Genomic DNA, 20860 nt, shown 5'->3' on the forward strand with positions numbered 1-20860 from the left:
TTTATTGCTTGAAATAGTTGTTGGACTTTTACTTTACTTGTAGGCTAATTAGCCCCCCACCCCCATTCCCCCCACCCAATCAATTATGTTTTACTTACCCACTATCTATTTTGCCCTGCAATGCCCCCTGTAATGTAACTACCCCTTCCACCAACCCCCGTTCGATCTATTATGTCACAATAAACATTGATCTATTTGATCACACCAATCTGCCACTCTCTGCTAACCCCCTCTGTTTTTGTCCCACTGACCCCGGCATATTTTGTCTCACTGACCTCTATTATGTCGTACTACCCCACACCCCTTTACGTCCAACTACCCCCCCCTCCCAAATATGTCCCACTACCCCCCTCTACTGTGTCTGACTAACCCCCTTATTATGCCCCACTTACCCCCGTGGCCTACTAACCCCCCTATTATATCCCACGGACCTCCATTATGTCCCACTGACCCCCCATTATATCCCACTGACCCCCTATCACGTCCCACTGACCCCCCATTACATCCCACTGACCCCCTATTATATCCCACTGACCCCCATTATGCCCCACTGACCCCTGTGTTCTCTCACCCTCAGACATGTACGCGGGCAAACAATGTGTGGTCCGCACCAACAAAGTGGCGCCCGTCATCATCAAAGACTGCCGGGAAGAGTTCCAGCAATTCCTGGAGATCAGCGAGCCCATAGTCACCGGAAGTCTGGCAGAGGGCATGCCGGAACATCCGCTAATCAAGGTACGTCGTGCGGTGTACTGTATGTTTACATCGCACTGATCCTCTGTGTACGTCATCACATACAACATAATCGTGCCTGAGCACTGAGGTACCTTTAGCCTTCACACACAGATGTAGTTACTAGTTGAAGGATAAATATGTTACCGCTAGAAATTTGATTAGTTTACGTGAGGAAAATTTGATTTTAGCACGGCCTGACATACGCAGGACAAGCGTACTATATCATTTTATATATATATATATATATATATATATATATATATATATATATATATATATATATATATATATATATATATATATATATATATATATATATATATATATATATATATATATATATATATATATATATATATATATACATATACATATATATCCGTAATAAAATACGCGAATATACGTACAGATTGTACAAACATAGCTCCGACTGCTATATGAAAAATTAAATAGCTTCACAAGGCGGAAAATGCAACACTAAACGGGGTAAAAAACGTATTGTAATTTTACGTGTTCATTAATTAATACCTGTTTTTAAAGCCTATGAAAAATATTTTTCTGTTGGTGCTCCGATATCTGATCCAGATTCAAACGGCAAGTGTGGGTGTGTGTGGGTGGGTGGGATGGTGGAGTGAAGGGGATATTTGAAATTCATCGACATACTTTTTGGATTTTCCCCTGATTCGGCACATCGCTGGGGATCTTTAAACTAAATCTGCCTGCACTTTAAATTTTCGATCAGTCAAACTGTTGGCGCTCTCTGCTAGATACCCCAAATTCAGTGAGAATTTTTTTTTTCTTGTAGCTATAGAACAGATACAGCCCGTTTAACTCCTTCTCCCCCAGTATCGGCGCCAGGTTATTTAGCGCCCTAGACAAAACTTATTAAAACGCCCCCCTTTACACTAATTAACTACTAAAACATATTTAAAATAAAACAATTAATTAAAAGTGACATATTCATTTATTATCAATTTCATACATGTTATAAGTAGACATTAAAAATCTAATTTTACTTGCCCCCTTCGTCTCAAAAGTTTGTACTAATTCCTTCAATTCCAGTTTGCAAGCGTATTCACATCTTATTGAAAGTGTTGCTAAGTCCACGAATCAATTTTGTACATAGCCCCCCCCCTCCCGCCCCCCCCCCCCCCCAACCCCCACCCCTTAGAAAATTTTAAGTGCTTCCACCCCCCTCCCAGGAGAAAAAAGACTGGGGAAAAAACACTGGAAAAAAAAAGTTCTTGTAGTGTTGGGCTCTACGCATTCCTCCCAAAGTGAGTTCCAAAACGGAACTTACCTGTTTTAAGCTTGACTGTCTTTAGTTATAATTGTAAAATGTCTATATTGTGTGATTATGTAACGATCTTTTTGTTTTTGAAAAATAAGAGGTTATAAACGTTATAGATTCCAACCTAAAACTGTTATATATGAATCCTTTAGGAGAGGGTAAAAATTTGAAAAGACAATTAATTACATGTTTAATAAACGACTAAAACTGTATGTCTACTAATATTATGTTTTGCAATCTACAATGGCTACTGTTGTTTTTGTTTTTCAACTTGGTAATGCTAAAAAAAAAACTACCAAACTATTTTGTTTAGAACTTAAGCTCTAAATAATTTTTACAATAACTTAAAGTTGTATTTATATGTAAGCGGTCAACCTAAGGTGCAGGAATTTGAAATGAATGTAAAGTTAAGCAACGAATTATCTCCCATTTGGAAATACAAAGACCAAAATTTCATTCAATGGAAATAGCTTTCTAAAGAATAGCTAAATTGACCAAGTGTAACTAAGATATGTTTGAAAAAACACAATATAACGCTCTAAATTTCATTACGTAATAATTATAACAAACCTTTTATATTACATATGTAAACTTGTGACGAAAATATATTTTACCTATTGAATACTTAATTGTAGGTTTTGTTTGAAAGTCTAAAAATGTTAGCTTTATTATAGCATACTTCTATTCAATTCTGATGACATACTTTAATTGTGAGTTAGCTGAATGACTAAGTAAATAAAATTTTGGATCCCCTTAATAAAGGGACGTCTATCAAAAAATCAAACTCGGGTCACTGTTTTAGACATTACTAAAATTATTGATTAAATATTTTAAAAAATGTATTTGAAAAAAACCTAAAGTTTAAGGTTAGTTATAAATTCCATCCTATTTAATATTATATATTAATACTTTAAGAGTGGTAATATAGATTCCTAAAAAAAAACTAAAGATTTTTCAACTAGAGAACGCCTACCTTTCTTTGTAGTGTGTTCCGTAAAGAATTGAAATCATCTAACTTAATATAAGCTCGACTACTCGATATACTCTACTACATTCACAACACATATTAAACTTCGATAAATAAACATAACTAGACTCGATCCTCCATAACTACGACACCAAGTCGTTTAACTTCAACAAGCTCTACAAACGGTAATCCCAATCAACAATGATTTAACCGGACCTACTACTACACTTTAAACAGTCAATATAATTCGATACCTTAATACCACAAGAATCAATACTTCAGAACTACGATACTTTATCATCTGCATTCTCATTTCTCTACTACCAATCAGATTCCACTAGCTAGATCTTCAACTAGAAAACAGCCGAATAAAAATTATTACACTTTAACACTTCGATACACTATACCTACAAAATCATATCAGCAACAGCTTTCCACCGTTACTCCCTAATCTAAACGATTCATCAAAACTTACCAAACAAGTACAATACTTTGAACACCCCGTCAATACAAAACTCTATACACCAGGACAGATTTCTAATTCAAAGTCAGAAAAAACGAAACTAACAAGCCCTATTAAAATTAGATAACTGTTTGAAATGTTCGAAATTTAAATCACGAAATTATTTAATCGTTTTCTACATCAATTATGTGACATCAAATTAAAAAGGCAAAGTGACTGGTGAAAAGCGCCACGACCTTTCCAAATTAGGGAGGTGGAAATAAATATAGGCCTATATAGACCTAATTTTTGGGTGGGGTGCAAAATTGATAGTTCGTCCTGGGTGCCGTAATAGATCGCTACTCCTTTATAAAAGCTATTAATTATTAGGTACTTTTTGCTAATAGCTATTAAACCTTTTGTGCCCCCTTAGGGATGGCGCCCTAGGCGACCGCCTAGTTCGCCTTATAGGTAGCGCCGGCCCTGCTCTACCCATCCCTTTACCCGCCCCTGACTATTAGTAGTATTTTTAAACACTATACTGTTTGCCACAGTTCTTCAGAAGAGAGAAGATGTGAACATTGGTCAATTACACCCATTTCTTTAACATTCTCCAAAGCGTAGGTTACGTTGACTTAATTTTTTTTGTTAGAAATGGGAGGGACGATGGCAGGCTAGAAATGACGTTAGATGTGAAGAATTCCGACGAGGCCAAGATATTTATATCACATCGACATCTCTTGTAATGCACCCGTCCCAGTCGGTTGAACAAACAAGTCTCACACAGACTCTACTGCAACTAAAACATCTCACTTGATATCACACATTATCTGAATCAATTAAAATGGTATAGACATTTTTAAAACCTGAAACTTTATAATTAAAGTTGTGACTAAAGTGTCCTCATGCCTTCATGGACCAACAAGGTATGACAGGTGACCTCATTGGCCAACAAGGTATGACAGGTGACCTCATTGGCCAACAAGGTATGACATAGGTGACCTCATTGGCCAACAAGGTATGACATAGGTGACCTCATTGGCCAACAAGGTATGACATAGGTGACCTCATTGGCCAACAAGGTATGACATAGGTGACCTCATTGGCCAACAAGGTATGACATAGGTGACCTCATTGGCCAACAAGGTATGACAAATGTGTTCTCATGGTACGACAGGAAGATACAGGTGCCGACCTAACCCAAAGCTCCATTATCCAACAGCAGCGTACAAAAAAAAAAACATCAGTACTGCACCTTCGGTAACCCTCAATTTTGTTATATGTGTGATTGACCATCTTAAAGGCGGCTTTATTAGCCCTAATTTATTTAGTTTTGTATGATTGGCCATCTTAAAGGCGGCTTTATTAGCCCTTATTTATTTAATTTTGTATGACTGATCATCTTAAAGGCGGCTTTATTAGCCCTTATGTATTTAGTTTTGTATGACGGATCATCTTATAGGCGCCTTTATTAGCCCTTATGTATTTAGTTTTGTATGACTGATCATCTTAAAGGCGCCTTTATAAGCCCTTATGTATTTAGTTTTGTATGACTGATCATCTTAAAGGCGCCTTTATAAGCCCTTATTTATTTAGTTTTGTATGACTGACCATCTTAAAGGCGCCTTTATTAGCCCTAATTTATTTAGTTTTGTATGACTGACCATCTTAAAGGCGCCTTTATTAGCCCTAATTTATTTAGTTTTGTATGACTGACCATCTTAAAGGCGCCTTCATTAGCCCTAATTTATTTAGTTTTGTATGACTGATCATCTTAATGGCGCCTTTATTAGCCCTTATATATTTAGTTTTGTATGACGGATCATCTTAAAGGCGCCTTTATTAGCACTTATTTATTTAGTTTTGTATGACTGATCATTTTAAAGGCGCCTTTATTAGCCCTTATGTATTTAGTTTTGTATGACGGATCATCTTAAAGGCGCCTTTATTAGCACTTATTTATTTAGTTTTGTATGACTGACCATCTTAAAGGCGCCTTCATTAGCCCTAATTTATTTAGTTTTGTATGACGGATCATCTTAAAGGCGCCTTATTAGCACTTATTTATTTAGTTTTGTATGACGGATCATCTTAAAGGCGCCTTTATTAGCCCTTATATATTTAGTTTTGTATGACGGATCATCTTAAAGGCGCCTTATTAGCACTTATTTATTTAATTTTGTATGACGGATCATCTTAAAGGCGCCTTTATTAGCCCTTATGTATTTAGTTTTGTATGACGGATCATCTTAAAGGCGCCTTTATTAGCACTTATTTATTTAGTTTTGTATGACTGATCATCTTAAAGGCGCATTTATTAGCCCTTATGTATTTAGTTTTGTATGACGGATCATCTTAAAGGCGCCTTTATTAGCACTTATTTATTTAGTTTTGTATGACTGATCATCTTAAAGGCGCCTTTATTAGCCCTTATGTATTTAGTTTTGTATGACGGATCATCTTAAAGGCGCCTTTATTAGCACTTATTTATTTAGTTTTGTATGACTGACCATCTTAAAGGAACCACTGCCCTGAAAAAACACCCAGTGGTTGAGTATCCCCTTCATTTGCTCCCCCCCCCCCCCCCCTCACCCCTTTTCCCTTCCCCGAAAAGCCTCTGAATGAGCTGAACCATTTTAAGATTTCTCTTACTCAAGTACAGGGTCTCCAAACTACGGCCCGCGGGCCAGATGCGGCCCGCGAGGACCTATCATCCGGCCCGCGGAGATCTTTTTGTCCACGGAAAAAACGTTTGTTGGTGATGGCAGAGGAACTTTGCCCAGAAAAATCAAAGACATGCCTGTAAGAAACTGGCCCCCGAACTGAAATTTGATAGTTAATGCGGCCCTCGGACTGACCTGGAGACCCCTGCTCAAGTACATTCTGCATGCGACTTAATATGTGCGTGAACACTCGTCATATTAGGAAGTCAGAGATGGTTTAAAGTGAATAAAGATTGGTTCGGCGAGATTCAAACACATGACATCAAATATTACCGCTAATCACCAGCGCCTGACATCACCAGCGCCTGACATCACCAGCGACTGACATCACCAGCGACTGACATCACCAGCGACTGACATCACCAGCGACTGACATCACCAGCGACTGACATCACCAGCGACTGACATCAACAGCGACTGACATCAACAGCGACTGACATCACCAGCGACTGACATCACCAGCGACTGACATCACCAGCGACTGACATCACCAGCGACTGACATCACCAGCGACTGACATCACCAGCGACTGACATCACCAGCGACTGACATCACCAGCGACTGACATCACCAGCGACTGACATCACCAGCGACTGACATCACCAGCGACTGACATCACCAGCGACTGACATCACCAGCGACTGACATCACCAGCGACTGACATCACCAGTGACTGACATCACCACCGACTGACAACACCAGCGACTGACATCACCAGCGACTGACATCACCAGCCACTGACATCACAACTGACATCACCAGCGACTGACATCACCAGAGACTGACATCACCAGCGACTGACATTACCAGCGACTGACATCACCAGCGACTGACATCACCAGCCACTGACATCACGACTGACATCACCAGCGACTGACATCACCAGCGACTGACATCACCAGCACGTAACAAGGTTGCCCGGCTGTTAAACTCGACCCCTGATTGGTGACACAGTTTACAAAATGAAGATTTCAGTTTTCTTGCCGTCAATGATTGGAGAAAATGGTTGGGTGATGAGGGTTTTGTAAGGGTTAAACGAGCGTAATCAAGCTGAGTTAATTAGGCAAAGTTGCGAGTGATTGATTGAAGTAGAGCAACTAATAGCAACTACCCCCACGGCCATCAATCGATGGAAGCTGTAACAGCTTCTACGTTTTTACAGCTTCCACAGCTCTACTGCAGCGTCGATGGATGGTAATTTTATGCTAGCGTGATCTCGGCGTGATTTCAACGTGATCCTGCAAAATTTGGCAGCTAGCGTTTTTTTTTTTTTTGTTCTACAAGTCATAAGAATTCTGATTGAATTGTTCCTGAGATACCGGCAATGATAGAGCTTGCACGCTCCTGGGGGTTAAAATATTACATAGATTTCTGAATTTTAAATCCATAGCCATCCGTCAAGTTTTATATTTGCATCCATTTCTTTTGTCAGTTTTGTACAGTTACTAGAGAGTAGCATAGGATGGATATATTATTTTGTTGATATAATGAATATAATGTAACAAGGCTTCTCCAACCAGTGCCGGCGCCAGGTTATTTAGCGCCCTAGGCAAAACTTATTAAAACGCCCCCTTTCACACAAATTAATTACTGAAACATATGTATAAGAAAAGATTTAATTAAAAGTGACATATTAATTTATTATCAATTGCATAAACGTTATAAGTAGACATCAAAATCGTCTCAAAAATTTGTACTAATTCCTTCAATTCCAGTTTGAAAGCGTAATCACATTTGATTGAAATTGTTGCTAAGTCGAAGAGTTTACTTTGTACTTTACGACATAGCCCCCCCCCCCCTTAGAAAATTTTAAGTTCCCCCCCCCTCCCTCCCGAGGGGAAAAGTCTGAAAAAAACCATTGAAAAAAGTTCTTGTAGTGTTGGACTCTCTGCAGTCCTCCCACGCTGAGTCCCAAAACGGAACTTACCTGTTTTAAGCTTGACTGTCTTCTGTTAAAAATGTTTAATGTCTATATTGTGTGATTCTGTAACGATTTTTTTTGTTTTTGAAAAATAAAAGGTTATAAATGTTATAGACTCCAGCCTAAAATTGTTATATATGAATCCTTTAGGAGAGTGTGAAAAACATAAAAAGACAATTAATTAGATGTTTTACGACTAAGAATGTATGTCTACTAACATTAAGTATTGCAATCTACAACGGCTACTGATGTATTTGTTTTTTAACTTAATAATGCTAAAAAAAACATACCAAACTATTTTGTTTAGAACTTCTGCTCCATATAATTGTTACAACAGCAAATAATAACTTAAAGTTGTATTCATATGCAAGCGGTCAACCTAAGGTGCAGGAATTCGAAATGAATGTAAAGTTAAGCAACGAATTATCTCCCATTTGAAAATCCAAATACCAAAATTTGATTCAAGGGAAATAACTTTCACAAGAATTGCTAAATTAACCAAGTGTAACTAAGACATGCTTGGAAAACACAATAAAAAGCTCTAAATTTCATTACGTAATAATTATAACATATCTTTCACATTAGTTATGTATTCCTGTAACAACAATATATTTTACTTATTAAATACTTAACTGTTGGTTTTGTTTGAAAGTCTAAAAACGATAACTTTATTATAACATACTTCTATTAAATCTGATGACAATACTTTGTTGTTATCACATTAGTACATTTTATTGTTAACTTGAAATTTTGGATCCCATAAATAAAAGGGACGTCTTTCAAAAGATGAAAAAAGGCTTACTGTTTTAGACATTGCTAGAATTATTGATTCAATATTTTGTTAATTAATTATTGAAAAAATAAAGTTTTCAGTTAGTTATAAATTCCATCCTATTTAATATTATACATTAATACTCTAAGAGTGGTAACATAGATTCCTAAAAAACTAAAGATTTTTCAACAAGAGAACGCCTACTGTTATCGTGGGTTCCGTACTGAATTGAAATCATCTAACTTACGATAAACTGGACAACTTGATATACTCTATTACATTCACAACATATATCAAACTTCGATAATAAACATAACTAGACTCGATGCTCCAGAACTACGACACCAACTCGTTTAACTTCACCAAGCTCTACAAACGGTAATGCCAATCAACAATGATTTAACCGGACCTACTACTACACTTTAAACAGTCAATATAATTCGATACCTTAATACCTCAAGAATCAATACTTTAGAACTAAGATACTTCATCACCTGCATTCTTATTTCTCTATTACCAATCAGATTCCAATAGACCTTCAACTACAAAACAGCCGAATAAAAATTATGACACTTTAACACTTCGATACTTTATACCTACAAAACCCTATCAGCAACAGCCTTCCGCCGTTACTTATAAATCTAAACGATTCATCAAAATTTATCTAACAAGTACAATACTTTGAGGACACCGTCAATACAAAACTTGATATACCAGGACAGATTTCTAATTCAAAGTCAGAGAAAACAGACTTATAAACCCTATTAAAATTAGATAACCGTTTGAAATGTTCGAAATGTAAACTTCGAATTTATTTAATCGTTTTCTACATCACTTGTATGACACCATAATTAAAAAGGGCATGTGACCGGAAAAAAGCGCCTCGACTTTTCCAAATTAGGGAGGTGGAATTACATTTTCACCAACGCGAATAAATGTTGGCCTATATAGACCTAATTTTGGGGTGGGGGCGCGAAATTGATAGTTCGTCCTGGGTACCGAAATAGATCGCTACTCCTTTATAATATTTATTAATTATTAGGTCATGTCATGTCATGTTTGCCGCTGACAAGAGCTTTCCAGACGTCTCTGTCCAGGGCTAGTCCATTTCCCCCCTGGTCCGAGCTGTCTTTGTTTCTCTCTGTCTGCATTCCTGTAGCGATAATTGTTTTACGATATAATGTTGCTGACCTTATGCTCAACCCCCAACCTGGAGGACCAGGGTGCTAGATTCGTCTGACCCCTACCCGCGCAGACCATCCCAGCTTGGTTGAACCTGCCAGGAGTTAACGCTCCCGCTGGTATAGCTCTGGGGGTCGTCGGGGTACACAAGCTGCCAAGCCACGGCAAGGCCCTAGCACCAGATGACAGTAATTATTAGGTACTTTTTGATAATAGCGATTAAACATTTTGCGCCCCCCCCCCCCCCCATCTAGAGATGGCGCCCTAGGCGACCGCCTACTTCGCCTTATATGTAGCGCCGGCCCTGTCTCCAACTGCACCGTAGGTTCTGTTAAAACACGGGGCTGTCTAATTACTTGCAAGGAATTGAACAAAATGTAGAGCTCCAATTATAGGAATAAAAGACGATAGGCACGTCTCAAGAACAGTTGACTCTATCATTGTTGGTTTTCTTTACTACTTCTATACTATTACCTTGTTCTATGTAGATCCACAACAGTCTCTTTGAAGCGAGGTTTCTAGTCTACAAGTGTTTGCTTATCTTGCTACTAGTAAAAATGGCGGTAACTTATTTCTATGCATGGGATGAAACACCTTAAAGATTATTGTTCTACACTCAACGTATATTGCTAATATACGACATAGCTGAATTATTGTATCCTTCCCGTTAACATAGAAACCAATTCTCCCTATCCTATCTCTGCCTACCTACACCTTGTCTTCTACGGCATTTTACGCTCACACTACACAACATCTGTCACCGCAAGCAAATATCTCCAACCCATTCATGCTGTGTGCAGTAATTATTATCTCACGTCCTTAATTGTCCCTGTTATTACTTACCTTATTAAAGTCCCGTGTACCATCAACTCCACATTAACAAATCTAAACTACAGCAATCATCATGGCGGTTAGGTGGTTTACACTGTCAAGTATTCGTGTCATTTATAATAATACTTTTAATGTTTTATTGTCAAACCTTAGTCCGCGCTTTGAGAAACATTCCGAATGTTTTCATCAAGAAGAACTACATACATAGTTCAACTTCAAAGAAATATAAGAAGGTTATTTATAAACCTTCATTAACATGAAATACTGAATAAGTTTCAAGACAATTAGCCGATAGACATTTTCTTCATAAACTTTAATGATGAAGTATTTCGCAATGTATCAACATTTACTACATTAATTGATTCTGATATTGAATTCTATCGAGCTATCGAGAGTTGGGTAGAGGTAGCGGGTTGATTCCTGGGGAGATGACCGCGTTAATGACCCGAGGGCTTACCACAGGGTTAACGTCCAGTCCCGATAATTAACACTTAATGAACGTCTTATTAACAATGTATAAATACATTGGGCATATATATATATATATATATATATATATATATATATATATATATATATATATATACATATATATATAAAGTAACTCGTACAATAGCTCGTAGCTAGTGTTTTTTTTAATAGTGTATTGTGTACATTTAAGTAACCTGTTGTCGATTTAAATCAAATATATTATATATTCAACACGTTAAGTGTTTACTAAAATCCTGTTTTTAAAACAACACTGATATACTTATAAAAGTACATACATATACACAGAAAGAGACACACATGAGGTACTCACATTTTGACTATCCATGTTGTATACCACATTACACAAACCCGTAGTGTGGCACTGGGTGACATCAACATAGTGTGGCACTGGATGACAGCAAGATGAAGTGTGGCACTGGATGACACCAACATGTAGTGTGACACTGGATGACATCATCATAGTGTGGCACTGGATGACACCAACATGTAGTGTGGCACTGGATGACATCAACATGTAGTGTGGCACTGGATGACATCAACAAGTAGTGTGGCACTGGATGACACCAACATGTAGTGTGGCACTGAATGACATCAAGATAGTGTGGCACTGGATGACATCATCATAGTGTGGCACTGGATGACACCAACATGTAGTGTGGCACTGAATGACATCAAGATAGTGTGGCACTGGATGACATCATCATAGTGCGGCACTAGATGACATCAACATGTAGTGTGGCACTGGATGACATCAACATAGTGTGGCACTGAATGACATCATCATAGTGTGGCACTTGATGACACCAACATGTAGTGTGGCACCGAATGACATCAACATAGTGTGGCACTGGATGACATCAACATGTAGTGTGGCACTGGATGACATCAACATGTAGTGTGGCACTGGATGACATCAACATGTAGTGTGGCACTGGATGACACCAACATGTAGTGTGGCACAGGATGACATCAACATGTAGTGTGACACTGGATGACACCAACATGTAGTGTGGCACTGAATGACATCAACATAGTGTGGCACAGGATGCCATCATCATAGTGTGGCACTGGATGACATCATAGTGTGGCACTGGATGACATCATCATGTAGTATGGCACTGGATGACACCAACATGTAGTGTGACACTTGATTACACCAACATGTAGTGTGGCACTGGATGACATCAAGTTGTAGTGTGGCACTGTATGACACCAACATGTAGTGTGGCACTGGATGACACCAACATGTAGTGGGGCACTGGATGACATCAAGATAGTGTGGCACTGGATGACATCAACATAGTGTGGCACTGAATGACATCAACATAGTGTGGCACAGGATGACATCATCATAGTGTGGCACTGGATGACATCATAGTGTGGCACTGGATGACATCAACATGTAGTATGGCACTGGATGACACCAACATGTAGTGTGGCACTGGATGACACCAACATATAGTGTGGCACTGAATGATATCGACATGTAGTGTGGCACTAGATGACATCAACAATTAAATCGCATAGCTTAAATATAACCAATTATTTTTAAAACGTGTCGTATAAAACCGTGAGGGCGGAAATAAACGAAATAATACCGTTGCATTTAGGCTTAATCTGGGCTATGGTCGAACATCTCGATACGTTTAATGTAAAAAATCTGGTTAAGGCTTCAAGCAGCACCTTGGGTTTAATATTTGATCCTTTGATGTGATTTTGGTTCGATTGAAACAGTGGGGTGTGTACACACACAAGCAACATGGAGCAGTGGGGTATCTAGTTCACGGCAATCAAAGGCTTAGACCTCATTAAAACTCATGTCACAATATATTTTTAAAACCAGGTGTAATGACGTGTAATAAATAACAGATCGTGAACACGCCTTTGTGACACATGATGTGTGGTTTTATGGCTAGGCTAGACATAGTTTAGAGCCACTGGGATAATGAGTTGGTGAGTTGAGTTCAGCCCGTGTTGCTGTATTATTTCCCTTTGTTGAAATGTGGTCATGTAATGTGTGAACTGGAGTTGGTTGTCGAGATTGATAGACGGAGAAGGGGGGAAGTAGGTGATAGAGATGTGTAGTCTCGCATGACTGTAACACACATCCACACCCAATCGGATTGGTTGGGAGTTATAGCGCATCATTACTAGGCCAACAGTCTCGAGATAGGATCTCAAGCATAACTCCGTGCAACGTCACTGAGCCCTCTAAGCTCATATGGGTGCCTTACTTACGTTAGAAAAAGTAAAGGGATATTCAAATGTCAGAAACAGATGTACTCTACTTTCTCTGCTACATGTACCGAAAGGTCCGAAAGGAATACACATTTAATTAGACACCGGGAACACGCATATATTTAGCTATGCTAACACCTGTCATTGTGGTTTAATTCCATTTTCAAACCTGACGGTCAACGGGGCAAGTGAAGTAGAGTTCACCTGTTTTTGTGACGTCCGGGTAATATCAAAAGATAGTGTGGTCAGCACTTTACTTTCCCTAACGTGAATTAGGTACCCACCAGAGCTGGGTAGACTCAGGGACATTCTACTGAATTGAACCTGAATTCGATCTCGAGAATCTCGGATTAACAGTCTAGCGCTCTACCCCGTCCTATTATTGTGGCATATCGTATCACGAACTCTGAGCTGCAAGATCCTGTGAAAATGTAAACGAAACATGTTTTCTTGCTAACATCATTAAAAAAATCTGGTGTACAGTGGCGGAACTAGAAAAAAAAGGCTCCCCCGCAAAAAAAATTTTTGGGCCCCCCTATATGTATATATATATATATATATATATATATAAATATATATATATATATATATATATATATATATATATATATATATATATATATATATATATATATATATATATATATATATATAAATATAAATATATATATATATATATATATATATATATATATATATATATATATATATATATATATATATATATATATATATATATATATATATAAATATATATATATATATATATATATACACATACATACATACATACATACATACATATGTATAAGTAGCCCGCTTCTCAAAATTTTAATTAGTCTATTACCTGAGTATTTTAATCTATTTTATTGCGATGTATAACCACTCTGAGATAACGAACCAGACAACAATAAGTCCCAACTCATTTCGAGCGCAGCATTAATCGTGTTTTACAAATGTTTGGATTACGTCTTTGTGTACCGAAAAAAGTGACAAAATTGCCGGCTGGTCAAAATTATATAAACACGTAAGCTTGATTTTAAAATGGTTTCTCGCGTTATGTTTATTTTTATGATTTTTTGTATTTATATTATTAGTTTTGAATACATTAATTTTTATAGCTATAGGATTCTTTAATATGTCTCATTTAAATAATAATTAAGAGAATAAATGGCTCTTTAATTTACATAGTACAAAACTATTTAAATGAGCTTTATGGGCACCCGTGTTTTGATAAAGGGCAGTAAGTCATGGAAGTATTGTGAACGTTTGCCTATCTTTCAAAGTAGAGCTCTTGTAGATTTTTTATTTTTCTACGCAACAGTGTGTTAGTTACTGTAGAACAATCACTGCTACAGTAGACCTGTTTGTTGTTTTACAAAACTACTATCAATTTGCATGAAAAACATTATTTATGAAAGGAAAATTCATGTGTTTTTGGTCGGAATAGGGCCCCTAAACGTCGTGGGCCCCCCCGCATTGCGGGGTCTGGCGGCACTGTAGTTCCGCCCCTGCTGGTGTATGATGTTTTTGTCATGAGAATCTAATGTTAGAACTTAAAAGAACTTCCTTCGTCAACTCGCAACCATTTCCTACCACATCTCGCGTTGTGCAGCCATGATGTATCTTACAACAAGCACTTCAACTTTTAACAAAACGCTCCAATTTTAATTTGGTCAGCAAATATTAAGCTTTTTAAATTTCCTTAACGACCTATTTTTAAATCACTTATTGCATTTTAAGTCTTCCGCTGATTAGATCTTACTCTAACTAATTACCTATTAATTTGCAATTAACCTATTATTAACGCACCACTGATTCTGGTTTCCTTTAACGCCCTCGCTTTTCCCGTTAAAGTATTTCATTCACTCACCATTTTTGTTTACCAGTATATCTATAAAATAATATATACAAGAGACAAACCAAAACGTAAGAGAGGGGAGGGAAGAAAGGTTAAAGTTCATGTACTTTGGTAGGTTCTTTAAAAACGTGGAATAGTTTTAAAGCGAGAGGACAATTAAAGAAACAAGTTAAGTGATTTTAATTAATGCCTTTCGGGAGCGCGTTAATCACGACCGCCGTCCACCGTTACCATGGCAACCGAAGGGACTAGGAAAATCCATATTTGTGACGTCATCTAAAGGCACTGACAGTTAAGTTATTCATCGATTTCGAAGCTTCTTAGTCTATAAGTGGCTTATGAGTCGGGGGTAAAATGTGGGGGTGGGGGGTCCGACCTGGGCCCAAAAAGTCACTAACTGCTGGTCAGTGCGGCTCATGGGCTGACCCCTGGCACACAGCAGGTGGCTCAGAGCAGGGACACGGGAGCCACGTGACCCATGGCCTCTGACTATTAGAACAAGGTAAATCAAAGTTGATGAAACTGGTCTAACACCGGGAAATGGTTGCATGTTATTAGGCCATGAAGAACTCTGATGGATGGCCTTAAGCTGGATGTGCCCATGTCACAATACGGCACGAACTCATAAATCCACTAGACTATACATATATATATATATATATATATATATATATATATATATATATATATATATATATATATATATATATATATATATATATATATATATATATATATATATATATATATATATATATATATATATATATATATATAACAGTATAGATACATACATACACACATACATGAGTAACTTTAAAAAAAATTATATATATATATATATATAAATATATATATATATATATATATATATATATATGTATATATATATATATATATATATATATATATATATATATATATATATATATATATATATATATATATATATATATATATTTAAATATAGGCTATATAGTATAAATAAAATAAATATAAATATAAATTATATATATATATATATATATATATATATAAAAGCTGGAGTGAATGATTGTCAGGGGTTAGTCGCTAGCGATAGGACGAGGGCTACTTTTGAATATATATTTTTTTGACGGAATAAAAGAAGTGAACATAGTCACGAAGAGTTGTTGTGTATCTCTAACCAACCTGAACGTATATATATATATATATATATATATATATATATATATATATATATATATATATATATATATATATATATATATATATATATATATATATATATATATATATACGGGGCCCTCACTCACTTTCACCCTGTAGAGGAGTGGTCTGTGTATGCGTGTGTGGTGTTTTTTTAAAAAAGGGAGACAACCCAAGACCAAAGCGAGTCCCTGACAAAAGCTATTTCACCTAATAGTGAATGATGATACAGTTTTTAGTGTAGAGACCGTGAAAATTTAGATTGATGGGAAACACAGGGAAATAGATTAGACGCGACATCTTACCTCCCTTCTTTCCAACTCGCCCCAGTATGTGCGTGGGGGGGGGGGTGGCATCTCAAAGTTCGGTAATGTTAGATGTTGTGTGATAGAAATGTGGAAATTGATGCAATCATATCAACTTTTTAAAAAGCTCGAATTTTTTTTTGTTACAGTAAATGTTGAATTAATAATGCATTATCTGGTTAAGCGAGTAATTGAGTATTTAGGTAATTACGTATAATATAATAATGATAGTTTTATTCGCCCATGGGAGTAGACGTTAGCGTATATTGAAACTGTACGAAAGATGGTAGATTGATCATCAGCAAACATGATAGGACAGTGCCGGAAAACCGAACTGTTTAGAACATGTTAACAGCAACAATAGACTTTTGTTTTGGCCTATAATTTTATCTCTCGTGGCAATAGTTGTGTGTGTGAATTTAGTCTGATTTGTGAATTAGTTGCTTTAATGTTTTGTGGAGACTTGATACTAGCACATTGGTTCAAATCCTTTCCATGCTGCCACATGTCGTCTTCTCATGTACCATCTAATTACAGCTAGACATTGTTCTGCGGGTCCACACTCAATGTTATAGAACTCAAAAAAAAAATATTTCAAAGTTTTTTTTTACTGCGTCATATGATTTTCTTGTACTAAATAGAAAGTGAAAGTAAGCAAATATTTATGTTAAAAAAATCAGAGTGAGAAAAAGTAAACGAGCCAATGGAAAAAAAAACCCACTTGTCCTTGAAGACAAAAATCTCCACGCCAAAATGCCGATTGTATCAACAGCCGATTGTATCAACAGCCGACCGTTGTTTTGTCAATGAACACAGCGGACATTGATGGATCACATTATATTATTGAGAGCTTTTAGCCGAGTTTTTTTTTATAGCGCGGCTCACAATCTGAGATCGATTGAAACTCGTTTCAATGTAAATCTTCTTGTCCATGATCTAGCCAGGTATGTAAAAAAACAAGGCTAAAAAAGTGGAACACATTTTTTCTTCTTTTTCCAGGTTCTTAATTGCAATATTGAAGGGAATTTCCTCCAACACAACACATTTAAAAAAAAAAAGATTACAATGCTATACGAAATTAAAAAAACTCACAATGCAGTACCAAATTTAAAATAGATCACAATGCAATATCAATTTTTTTAAAAAGATTACAATGCAGCAGCAAATAAAAAATAAAGATTACAATGCAGTACCAAATTAAAAAAAAAATTACAATGCAATGACAAATTTAAAAAAAAAATCTCACAACGCAGTACCAAATTTAAAAAAAAAACGGTTACAATGCAGAAACACATTTTAAAAAAGATGACAATACGGCAGCAAATTAAAAAAATATGACAATGCAGCAGCAAATAAAAAAAAAAGATGACAATGCAGCAGCAAATAAAAAAAAGATGACAATGCAGCAGCAAATAAAGAAAGATGACAATGCAGCAGCAAATAAAAAAAAAAGATGACAATGCAGCAGCAAATAAAAAAAGATGACAATGCAGCAGCAAATAAAAAAAAAGATGACAATGCAGTGATTTACAGAAACGGGAGGTCCATCGATTGCGAGCAGACAGCAATCGAACGACCGGACCCAAGCCACCATCCCACGTCTGCTGGGTCGTCTGTTCTGTCTTCTGCTACAGTAATTTTGTTCGCTATTTACGTTGTTTAGCTTTCGGCCTGTTCAACAGAGCGTTTGTTCGTTAGTTCGTTGTTTCATCTCGCTATTCATTCATCCGTCAACCTGTCTCCTTCTCTATAAAAGAGTCTCACTACCCCCCTCCAACCCCCCTCTCTCACGTCTCGGAGTTTCTAGCTTTTCCCCAGACATCAGTGCTGCTATCAATTTCAACGTTTCTCTTTCTGTTCTTTCTTCGCCGGGTCATAATTTAGCTTCCGTTATTCGTCCATCCGTCTTTACGTCTATCCTTCCAAACGTTCATCCGTCCACCCGTCCTTCTGTCCATCCATCTGTCCAACCGTCCACTCATCCATCCAACCGTCCATCTGACCATCCACCCATCCGTCCACCCGTCCTTCGGTCCATCCATCTGTCCAACCATCCACCCATCAAATCCATCCATCCAACCGTCCACTTGAACATCCACCCATCCGTCCACCCATCCGTCCGTCCGTCCGTCCATCCATCCATCCATCCATCCATCCATCCATCCATCCATCCATCCATCCATCCATCCATCCATCCATCCATCCATCCATCCATCCATCCATCCATCCATCCATCCATCCATCCATCCATCCATCCATCCATCCATCCATCCATCCATCCATCCATCCATCCATCCATCCATCCATCCATCCATCCTGTAACGTTAACCTATCTATCAGCCAAATAGAAGGAGAACGTCCCCGGATTCTTTTTTCGGGGTCATATGCAAATGCCTTACGGCCTAAGTGGATGAACACTTAACACAACGACACACTAGGGCTCGAAATTAATGTCTAGGGAAGCTAGTGATACAATTGTAATTAACACTCATCCAATCTACATACGACCTTTTAATCAGCGAACACAGATGTGGTAGAACACAAAGATGAACTAGATAAAATATTTAATCTATAAAGTATCAAAAACCCAACTTACAAAATGCAGGAAAAAAACACTATCACAGATTTCTACACTGTCTAAAGAACAGCTACAGGCCACACAACACTACTGTAGCTTCAAGACTTACTTAGCGACAAGTAATATTAAACTAGAAGACTAAATCAACTGAAGAAAGCAAGGCACACACAGGTCTTAAGTACTCTCACGTTCAAATGGTCAGGGTCTATAGCCGGACAATATGGACGGCTGCCTGATTAAGGTAAAACAGCCTCGTAGACTGCCAGGTCAAGATAAACTGCCTCGTGTTGCGAGTTTGCAGGGCAATTAAAGACTTCTGTGACAGGGGAGGTTATCCTCAACTCATGTCACCATTGGTTGGGATAATCATCTGATCAGAATCATTCAATCAGATTTTAATGGAAAATTTCTATGTCTCAAACACCTTGATAAGTCAGTGGAAAAACCCCAGGTGTTACACCATCATTCCATATAAGGAATTATACAATGTCAAAATAAAAATGACTCGACCTAAGTAGGTCACATCCCCTCCCTTTTTGGAAGTGACAGATAGGTTCCACAAAAACATACATAAGGAACCAATCTGGCAATGAAATAACAAAAATGTTTTACAAATGTAGGCAATCAAAATCATAATACCAGATGAAAATATCCCTGAACATAAAAGGGAAGTAACTCCAACTTTTACAATTGGTGAAAGGGGAGAAACCCTTCAGAAAGTAATTATACATCAAAATCCCTCAAAAAAGGGTATTACAATTTTTCCATGAGAATATTAAAAGTGGTAAACCCGCCAGGGTAAGACCTTTATTTCAATGACTAGCTACAATATCAATGGAGTCATATGAGACATATTATTATAAAAGATTACATATAATCAAAAACCACCTTTAATTAAGGTTCACCTGAAAATAAACCAAATATTCAACAGGATTGGAATTTTAAAAAAAATTCAAAACTCACACCACTCATTTTCATATGAGTGACACTCAAACAAAACCTGTTTATGGTCCCAATGAACCACAAAGCCTGTCACATGATCAATGTGTACAACAAGATTTTACATCCTTGACAAACAATCAGCCACAACATTATCACTACCCTTAATGTGTGAAATTTCCAGATTAAAATTTTGGAAATATAAGCACCATCTCAATATTCTTTGATTTGTCTGTCCTAACTTAGAGGTAAATTTCAGGGGATCATGGTCAGAAAACACTCTGACTGGATTGGTTGAAGAAGAGACATAGACTTCAAAATGTTGTAATGATAAAACCAAAGCTAAAGCTTCTTTTTCAATAGTAGAATAATTCTTTTGGTTCTCATTTAACTTC

General features: G+C 37.1%; 1 protein-coding gene across 5 annotated transcripts in view; it reads left to right on the top strand.

Moving 5' to 3' along the window:
* LOC131928839 (paladin) overlaps window positions 1–20860 on the top strand; it is a 107157-nt gene that overhangs the window by 54946 nt on the left and 31351 nt on the right. For all 5 annotated transcript variants that reach the window (XM_059284984.1, XM_059284980.1, XM_059284983.1 and 2 more), the window contains one exon: window positions 578–735. In XM_059284984.1, the coding sequence (XP_059140967.1) occupies window positions 580–735 (156 nt within the window). In that variant the 5' untranslated portion in view covers window positions 578–579. The remainder of the gene's footprint in view (window positions 1–577; window positions 736–20860) is intronic.

Source organism: Physella acuta, unplaced genomic scaffold (genome assembly GCF_028476545.2).
Source record: "Physella acuta isolate Inbredline_101_S28 unplaced genomic scaffold, ASM2847654v3 ptg001554l, whole genome shotgun sequence".
NCBI lineage: Eukaryota > Metazoa > Mollusca > Gastropoda > Physidae > Physella > Physella acuta.